Genomic DNA, 9672 nt, shown 5'->3' with positions numbered 1-9672 from the left:
TTTGTGACGTGGCACTGCATTGTTGACATTACCATGGTAACGCCTAATGTTGACAAACGTGGCCATAAAAGGCAGGCTCAAAGCAGACAGAGACCATTATCATCCAACTACTCATGATGATGACAACGCAGAAGACAAGTTCCTGTCTTACCAGCCAGAACTTTGTCCCACAGCACTTTACACTCTACCAGGAGACACACTACCTACACAGGTTTAACATGGACAAGATGGACACGCAGAACATCCAGCCAGGGGAGGACTCAAAGCCTGCAGCTGCCAAATCATCTCAGCCAATCAAGTATGATAGAGATTTCCTTCTGAGCCTCCAGTTCATCGCAGCCAGTACGAAGAAACCTGATGTCAGTGATGATGACATAGTCCTCGACAAGGCCAATATGACACCTCTGCTACGAGGCAAGAACTGTGGCCCAGGAAGATGTGAGCCCAGGAGGATCATCATTCCTGTCAACAATGTGCAGCTGAACAAGGCAGAGAACGCCTGGAACCCATCCACCAAGAAGACGAGGCATGAGGAGGTCGAGGATCCAGAGGAGGTCAAGACTCAGGAACTATACAAGCGTGTGCGCAGTGTCCTGAATAAGTTGACCCCCCAGAAGCTACAACGGCTGACACAGCAAGTGATGGAGCTCAATATCGACACAGAGGACCGGCTAAAGGGAGTCATCAGCCTCATCTTTGAGAAGGCCATCTCCGAGCCCCACTTCTCTGCAGTCTACGCCAAAATGTGCCAATGCCTTATAGACCTCAAAGTCCCCTCCACTGATAGACTGGGAGTCTCTGTTAATTTCCGCAAGCTGCTGCTCAACTGCTGTCAGAAGCAGTTTGAGAAGGACACTGACAACGACAAGATACTTGAGAAGAAGCAGAAAGAGCTGGATGCTGCCCTGGGGGAGGAGAAGAAACACCTCAACGCAGAACTGGAGGTTTGGAAGAACAAGGCCAGGAGGTGCTCACTAGGCAACATGCAGTTCATTGGGGAAATGTTCAAGCTCAAGATGCTGAATCAGGGAATCATGCATGACTGTATCGTGAAGCTGCTGTTCAAACATCCTGACGAGGAATCCCTGGAGAGCCTGTGCAGACTTCTCACCACCATTGGCAAGGCCCTGGACTTTGATGAGTCCAAACCTTGTATGGACATGGACAAATACTTCAACCAGATGGAGAAAATAATCAAGGAGAGGAAGACCTCCTCCAGAATCCGGTTCATGCTACAGGACCTTTTCGACCTCCAACAGAATAACTGGGTACCCAGGCGAGGGGACCAGGGTCCCATGACCATTGAACAAATCCACAAAGATGTAAAGATTGAGGAGCACATGGAGCAAATGAAGGTCCAGCAGGTTCACGTGTCCCAGGACTCCATCAGAGGCTCAGGGGGCAGGATGGGCTGTGGAGTGCGTGGCAGAAAAGGCCATCACATCCCACGCCAGAGTAGCATGCGCCAGGATGAGGGCTGGAACCTACCCATCGATACTTCACGTCTCTCCAAAATTACAAAGACTCTTGACTCAAACAACAACATGCTTTCCCCAGGACCTATGAGGGGCAATTGGGGCAGCGGCTGCAGCGGCGGGGTCAGTGTCAAGCCTGCATATCCTAGCTCAGAGTCTGGCAACCGTCTAGCCACCAGCACCATGAACAGATTATCTTCTCTGCAGCAACCCTCTTCTGTCTCTTCTCTGTACTCAAACATGAAAGTGCTTCAGAGAAATAGCCCTAATAGAGAGTGTGCCAGGAGCAAAGAGGATGTGAAGCAGGAGGCTGCTTCCACACCCCCACCTAGCCAGACACCCATCAAGCCTGCCTTGATCAAAGAGGAGCTGGAGAAGAAATCCACAGTTCAGACATCCACCAAGCCTGCCTTGACTGAGGAGGAGCTGGAGAAGAAATCCACAGCCATTATTGAAGAGTACCTCCAAGTCAACGACATGAAGGAGGCTCTGCAATGCGTGCAGGAGATGAACAGCACCCAGCTGCTGTTTGTGTTTGTGCGGACCAGCCTGGAGTCCACGCTAGAGCGCAACGCCATTGCCAGAGAGCACATGGGGCTGCTGCTCCATCAACTGATCAAGGCGGGAATGCTGCCCACACAGCAGTACTACAAAGGACTTCAAGACATCCTAGAGGTGGCAGAGGATCTGGCTATAGACATCCCCCATTTCTGGTTGTACTTGGCTGAGCTGGTCACCCCCATGCTCCATGAGGGAGGTATCCCAATGGGACAGCTTTTCAAAGAGATCTCCAAGCCCCTCATTCCTCTGGGTAAGGCCGGAGACCTGTTCGTCCACATACTCACTCTGCTCTGCAAAGGAATGAGCCATACAACGGTGGGAGCCATGTGGAGGGAGGCGGGCCTAAGCTGGAAAGACTTCCTGCCTGAGGACCAAGACATGAACACGTTTGTGACAGAGAAGAATTTGAAGTTCACCCTGGATGATGAGTCTGACAGTTGCAAGAAGAAGGTAGAGGTGAGCACACCAGAAATAAGCAAAAAACAGGAGGAGGAGGAGGATGAGGTGGAGGAGGTGAGCACCACAGAAACATGCAACCAACAGGAGATGGTGGTGAGCACCCCTGAAATGAGCAACCGGACGGAGGAAGTGGTGATAACCACAGAAATATGCAATGTATGCAGTTTGTCAGTTTCTGTGGTGTGCACCATATGCAACCAACAGGAGATGGTGAGCACACCTGAAATGAGCAACCAGACCAAGGAAGTGGTGATAACCACAGAAATACGCAATACCGGTACACACAGTTTGTCAGTTTCTGTGGTGAGCACCACATGCAACCAACAGGAGATGGTGAGCACACCTGAAATGAGCAACCAGCAAGAGGAGGAGGTGATAACCACAGAAATATGCAACCAACAGGAGGTGGTGAGTTCCACTGAAATGAGCAACCAGCAGGAGCAAGAGGTGAGCACCACTGAAATGAACAACCAGCAGGTGATGCCTGCTGTCATGGAGGTAAAAGCAGAAGACCCAGTGTCATGGGTAACCATCGCCAGTCGTAAGCAGTCCAGACCGACACAGAGACCTGAAGGCCCTCCACCTGTGAAACCAACAGCACAGAGACCTGGAGGCCCTCCACCAGTGAGGTCAACAGCACAGTCTGGAGGCCCAAAGCCAGTGTCAGTGTGGCTGCAAGAAGGCAAGACTGGGGAGAGACCTGTGAGGTCAACAGCACAGTCTGGAGGCCCAAAGCCAGTGTCAGTGTGGCTGCAAGAAGGCAAGACTGGGGAGAGACCTGTGACGTCAACAGCACAGTCTGGAGGCCCAAAGCCAGTGTCAGTGTGGCTGCAAGAAGGCAAGACTGGGGAGAGACATGTGAGGTCAACAGCACAGTCTGGAGGCCCAAAGCCAGTGTCAGTGTGGCTGCAAGAAGGCAAGACTGGGGAGAGACAGATGCGGGGATCAAGGCACCCTGACACCAACCGACTGTTTGTGGGAAACCTCCCTCGTGATGTGAAGGAGGCAGAGCTCAAAGAGGTCTTTGAGAAGTACGGAAAAGTCCTGAATGCCAGTATCAAGCAGAACGCTGGGAAGGGCCTTAATTTTGGCTTTGTGACCTTCAGCGACTCAACACCTGCACAGAATCTCGTCCGCAACAAGCACATAAGGATTCGCGGGAACAGGCGTCTCAACTTGGAGCAGATAAAGGCAAGGGGGAGCACCAATCCCCATCAGTCTGGCCGTTGCCAGTAACATGGACTGCAGTAGAACTCTGAGAAAGGAAAACTGTGATTTAGGCTGTTTTTAAAGCCACACTAAATGTCCTGTATTGTTTAGTTTTTTCTATTGCATTATTAATTCATAGTATTTGAAATTCAATTGTATATTATGTGAATGATGATTTATTATGTCTGTACCAAACAACTCAATAAAATACGGTATGTTAAATATATACAATGTCTTTGTGTGTATCTTGATCCCCATCATTTTAAATTGTTTAAAACACATAAAGGAACGGGTGCATCAGTGGAAATTAAACAAAATGATATGACATTTTATCTAAAAGGTCATTTAACTGTGTTTGTGTGTGTGTAAAGGATTTTTAGGCCCAGTCAAATTCTGAAGGTAAAGGTCACCATTGTGACTATTAGTTGTGACTAGTTATGCGGCCTATATATGGGTTCAATAATTGAGTTTCATTTTCACGGTAAGTAAAGATTGTTTAAGTAACCTAATTAAAATGAAATGTCATGCAATAATATTACTACAGGTTCTGTCAACATCTAGAGTTTGTCCCTTTTATGCCCATATATGGAGATGCCTGATGTCATGTCATCATCAGATCATATCAGTAGACTTATATTCCCATATTTGGGCATTAAAGTATTCAATCAATCAATCAAGAAGGGTCTAAGAATCAGCCTCTTGGGTTTCTGTGTACTGCAGTCAGACTCTATTGCGGACAAGGCCAAGTCGTGGCAAATGTTAAATTATCTGTTTTACACACCAATTATAATGTTCTCATTTTGATCACAATACAATACCCAATTGCTGAATGTCAAGTCTCCAGGTTTTCTTCAGAATGTGTATAATACTGATTTATTAGGACACATTATGAGTCCAGTACATTAGTGCTAAACGTTTTATCTGCAAGGACCAAACCATAGAAACTTATGGACTGTAACCAACCCATACTTTTATTCTTTTAAACACAAATCTGTAAGCCGGAAGTAATCCAAGTGACAACAGAGAGCATGCGCTGACTTGACGGGGTCGGGGCTGCTGATGTGAGAAGAATCCATCCTAAAACATTCCTCATGTCTGCGAGCGCTTTAAAACGCACAGCGGCGAGCTCCAGGTAATGTAGATATTTATGGGCAGTATTGTATCTTTTACCATGACATTTAATCATATTCTGAAGGGACTGTTGTTATATAACATGCATGTTGAACGACTATGGCAGCAGGATGGAAGGATACAGCAGTAGGCTTGGCCCCATCCATCATAATCTTTAAGAGCTCAGTAAACATAACATAATGTGAACTGTTTGCTATTAGAGTGTAAAAATAATAGTTGAGCATGTAGCAACTGAAGAGGTTTATTCTAAATGGGTTTCTGTCACTATAATGTAGCTCTCCTCGGCTTTCTGCACTAGCTACTGTAGCTAACTGTTTTGCCTAGCTAAACAACAGGTAGGTTACAGTGATGTGAACAGCCACTCTTCAGTTCAGTTATAATCAAATAAGCTGATATAAGCTCACAGACGTTTTCAATGTCAAGGACCCCCATAACTCTTGTTTACAAATGGTACCACATTGGTTCCAATTGGTTCCATTTGTACACTCCTAGAGTTACACAGATACACACACCTGTAAAGGTAGTACCATTTGGTACTCAAGAGTACCTGGACCCCACTTTGAGACCCACATACAGAGGTGCACTGCTGACACTGGAATATCAGCACCCTGACTCAGTCTGACCAGGATGGAACACAGCCAAAGTTCTTATTGTTTCTCTTGTGTTTTTAGGAGCATGGCATGACACTCAGCTGGTGTGTTATGCTTTATGGAATTGCATCAATGAATTAGACACAAAATGCATGTCATTTTATAGCAGTGGTCCTGGTGTTTTGGGGTTTGTAACAATTGCACGATGAACAATTATTCCATGGCTATCGTATCACACTTGGCGCTGTCCCGGGTGTCCCCTGGTTTGAAACAAAATGCCAAGGCAGGGAAGTTCCATTCATAATGCTTCTCGCCTTTGTTGTTTGTTGTTAGTGAGGATGTATTCACAATGACGTCATGGGTCACAGTAAAGCCGAGCAGCCTTGGTGTTGTGTAACTGGGCCATTGTTGCAATTGCAAATGACAGTTGGAAGACATAATCCTTGGCAAAGCTGGTTGGGACATAATTGCACATTTCACCCCTCTCTCCACAGGGTGGCGTAGTCTCTGCTCAGGCACTTATTTAAGCATAAAATGTAGCCAGTGAGCCACCATAGACCATTATGCATGTACAGATCCATCTAAAATAATTTGAATATTGTGTAAAAAAGCATGCAGATGCCGTAGCACCCCAAATCATAACTGAATGCGGAGACCTCCCTCTGGATTTCAAGCAACTCTGACTTCAGAAGGTTGCCATTTCTCCATTATAAATCCTTGTTTTTAGTGGTCTTGTCTCTCATGTAATATTGTAATATTTTGAGAGATGGATAGAAACATAAACATTGCAGGGGTGTCACATCACATTCTGGGCCCTGGGTACAAGGATTCACTGCAGGCCCCCCATGAATGTTCTTCATAGGAGAAGGGGGTTTAACCCATTTAGACACATTATTACGCATTATTTTGTTCTTTAACTATTGAAAAATAGTGCCGGTGTCGCGCTGTGAGCTTGTACATCTGCTATTTTTTAAAAATCTTGAAAATGTGTTCAAGTCTTTGAATATTTCAAATCCTTCTAAGTTTTAAATGTCAGTGGTCCTCAAACCTTTTCATGTGAAGGACCCCCAAAATTATTTGTATTTGGCCACGGACCCCCATCTCAAAATATGTAGTTCCAGTGCCCCCCAGAAGCAAAATTTGAGTTACAAATGTTCGCTTACAAAATACATAATTCAAAGATTTGCACACATTTTCACAGCTTTAAAAATAAATAGCAGATCTACAAGCTCACAGCGCTGTGAGCTTGTATATCTGCTATTTTTCTCTAGCTAAAGTATAAAATAATTAAGGCCCCTCCACCTTGGGCCCTACTAACTCAGTCCCACTCCCCCCCGCCCCCCCCCCCCCCCCCCCCCCCCCCCCTTGTGACACCCCCGAAACATTTATTGTCTATTTGAAAATATCTGATCAAGCTAGCTCACAAATGCGTCAACACGCTGTGAACTTGTAGATCAGATATTTTTCATATAAAATATAAAGTTGTACACAAATGGAAATGTATGTGGCCTAACTTTACAGCACAAATCTTGTGTGGGGGTCCATGGCAGATGGCACAAAATCTTTTCAGATTCCAAAAATATATTAATTTGTGGTCCTCGTGAAAAAGTTTAAGAAAAACCACAGCTGCCTGTGCCTGAGCTGAGCCGTGATTGTACCCCCTTTTAACCACTGAACTCCCATATAATGCCCGCATTCACCCCCTTAACGCAATGTTTGTTTGCACTGTCACCCTTCTACTGGCACATTCCTCGGTATAGCGTGTCTTATTGCTGGTGACCGGCCAGTAGAGTTGAGTAGAGGGGGGTGGAGGGTCAACACGACACTGCAGGGCAGGTTAGGGGGGCATCATTTAACACAGGAGTGAGAGTGACATCCTAGAGGCTCGGGAGAATGTTGCGCCTGGAGAGAGGCCGAGCGTCCACTCTCTCTCTCCGCATGCTGTAAATAGCTGCTGAACCTTGGGGATCAACAGTGGTGCTATTGGAGATCGGGGGAAGTCCGCCCCCCTCTGTACTACTACTCATCAGTTATTTTGGGATTGTTGACCTGGGAAGAAACTTAGTGTTGTTTGAACGCAGTTTTGATTCTCTCGTTTTGCCGGTGGGATTTTCTTATCTTTGCCTGGACTTTGAGGAAGTCATGGAGGTCAGCAGGGAAGAGGATAGAGGAAATGAATGCAGTGAGTGTGTGGTTCTGTTGTGCAGCTTTAGGGCCAAGTGTAGATCTTTTCCCCACGCTTTAAGCCTGAGTGTTTGTTTCTGTTCCTGTTTCTCTATTGCTCTCTCTCTCTCTTTGAATCTCTCTCCTTCTCTTTTTTGCATCTGATGTCCTGTCAGAAATCACTTGGGTTATTAAGAATAGCAGCCTATATAGCATACAAATGTTTTTTTGGCATGGCTTACTTTTGAAACCCTGTAGCTCTGAGACTCCAAACTCCTGTTATTTTCCTCTGAATTAGAATAACCAAGGTGTTTCACAGTACATAGGCCTAACACTTCAAGGGCACTTGTATTATTCATGCTCCACAAGCTTGGGCGTTGTGTAACTAGTTTCCAAGCTCCTCTCCTAAAACCAAATGGGTGCAAACAAAGTGATAAGGTTTCAGTTGTAGCTATTTGAGATGTCCAAAGCAGGGTGGATTATCCTTGAGCTTCATACAGCGGTATGGTGATTAGTGATGGAATACCCTGTTCTGTGCCAGCTGCACTGAAGGAAACATATCGGGATTCAGGCCAGTGTGGCGTTTTGAACCCCACACAGGTGTTCTCTGCTCCACTCTGTGGTTGGGAATCACCACCAGAGAACTACTAACTGAATATTGGATTTATTATTTATTATTATTTTTTCAGTTTTCTTTAGTTGGCACTAAGGGAAATTCTAAAACAAGAAATTGAAGGTAACGCTGTGTGGTGCTACTTTCCTTATACGCTAGAAATAATAAGCTGAAATTGAAGCAAGAGCTTGGACTTAAAATCTGGACTAAAAGCTGACATTTTGGCCTTAGGACTTTTTCAAGACGGAGAAATCCACATTATTAGATGCATATGTCGACTGGTATTGGAACATGAGGCATTGGAACATGAGGCATTGGAACATGGTATTATTATTAGGACCTCCTTAGAAGTTAGGCCTGATTTATACTTTGTGCTTTGTGTTCTACTCTATCTTGCATCTGTGAGTTCTATGGACTCCTGTATTGTCACAATACAGCTGTTAGCATGAACTCTCCTTAATCGCAGTCAGCATACTTGTACACACGGTTATAAAATCTGGGATGCACACTCCGATCCCCTCAGACTGGTGATGAAATTTACACCTTGATGCTAAGCGGACCCTCGCATCTACTCTGATGCATTCGGCTGGGAATGGGCTCTATGCACAGCAGCCATATTAGAGAGAAATTGGGCCTCTTCTTTAAATTCCTTCACAGGTGTTACCCATGATACTAAGTGTCTGTTCCATTTAGTGTTGCACAGGGGCTCTCAGACTTTTTACACTCAAGAGTTACACACCCAAGAAACCATGAGGGTCCCTGGACCGCACTTTGAGACCAACTGTTGTGTGTTTCCACGTTCCAGTGAGCCAACATTCACATTATCAGCCTTAACCTTAATTAGCATCATTGAAGGAAGTAAGGAAGCGGTGCCAGATAGTATATATTTATATGTTCCAATATCCAATAATAAAAAAATAAACACACTATTAATTAAAACGTTGATCACAATTATCTGAAGGACATTCGGCAAGTCAAATTTCGGGATCGTGGGACGTAGAGCCTTCATCTTACTCCTCCCGCTGACAGGTGTCACCCCAGCCCGTAGAAGTAAAGTACGTGTAATGACCAATATCACCCTCCCTGCCCAGCTTCCCTCCCCAAAACACGGGCCAATAAATTAACATTCTTAACATTGTGGTCAAGCAAACAAACCTTAGCAGTGTTGACGGGCTTAGTAGTGGCGCTTCCGGCCGCTTGTAGGAAAGAGACCTAGTTTTTGTTCTCTTACAGTAGCTCTTACACTAACAGTGTACAATTTCCTCTCTGTTTGCTCAGGTCCTGAGGGGGAGATGACTAAGGAGGATGTTGTGGAGCCTTCCGAGGGGGACTCTGCACTCGGCCACCACAGCAGGCTGCCGTCTGACCGCAACCACGGCTGTGGCCTGGAGAGACCCGTCATCCACCAGGTGGCCTCAGCACCCATGCCCTCCGACTGTGGTGAGGACACTATACTGTCACGCAGTAGTGA

The 9672-nt window shown here is 45.8% G+C and overlaps 2 protein-coding genes across 2 annotated transcripts in view; both read left to right on the top strand.

The window, feature by feature from the left end:
• Positions 1-119: 119 nt before the first annotated feature.
• Positions 120-3731, top strand: LOC308306139 (eukaryotic translation initiation factor 4 gamma 1-like; the record flags this gene model as incomplete). Its single annotated transcript, XM_080751038.1, has 1 exon — positions 120-3731. The coding sequence occupies one exon, from the start codon at positions 120-122 to the stop codon at positions 3729-3731; it is 3612 nt and encodes a 1203-aa protein (XP_080607164.1).
• Positions 3732-4769: 1038 nt separating this feature from the next.
• Positions 4770-9672, top strand: part of LOC308306138 (CAP-Gly domain-containing linker protein 4) — a gene marked incomplete at its 3' end in the record, with an annotated part of 54491 nt that continues 49588 nt past the window's right edge. The window contains exons 1-2 of the mRNA XM_080751037.1: positions 4770-4836; positions 9480-9641. Of these exons, the coding sequence (XP_080607163.1) occupies positions 9494-9641 (148 nt within the window). The 5' untranslated portion in view covers positions 4770-4836; positions 9480-9493. The remainder of the gene's footprint in view (positions 4837-9479; positions 9642-9672) is intronic.

The sequence above is a fragment of the Nannobrachium achirus genome (genome assembly GCF_963921795.1).
Source record: "Nannobrachium achirus genome assembly, chromosome: 20".
Taxonomy (NCBI): Eukaryota; Metazoa; Chordata; class Actinopteri; order Myctophiformes; family Myctophidae; genus Nannobrachium; species Nannobrachium achirus.
This window is presented reverse-complemented; position numbering and strand designations above follow the sequence as displayed.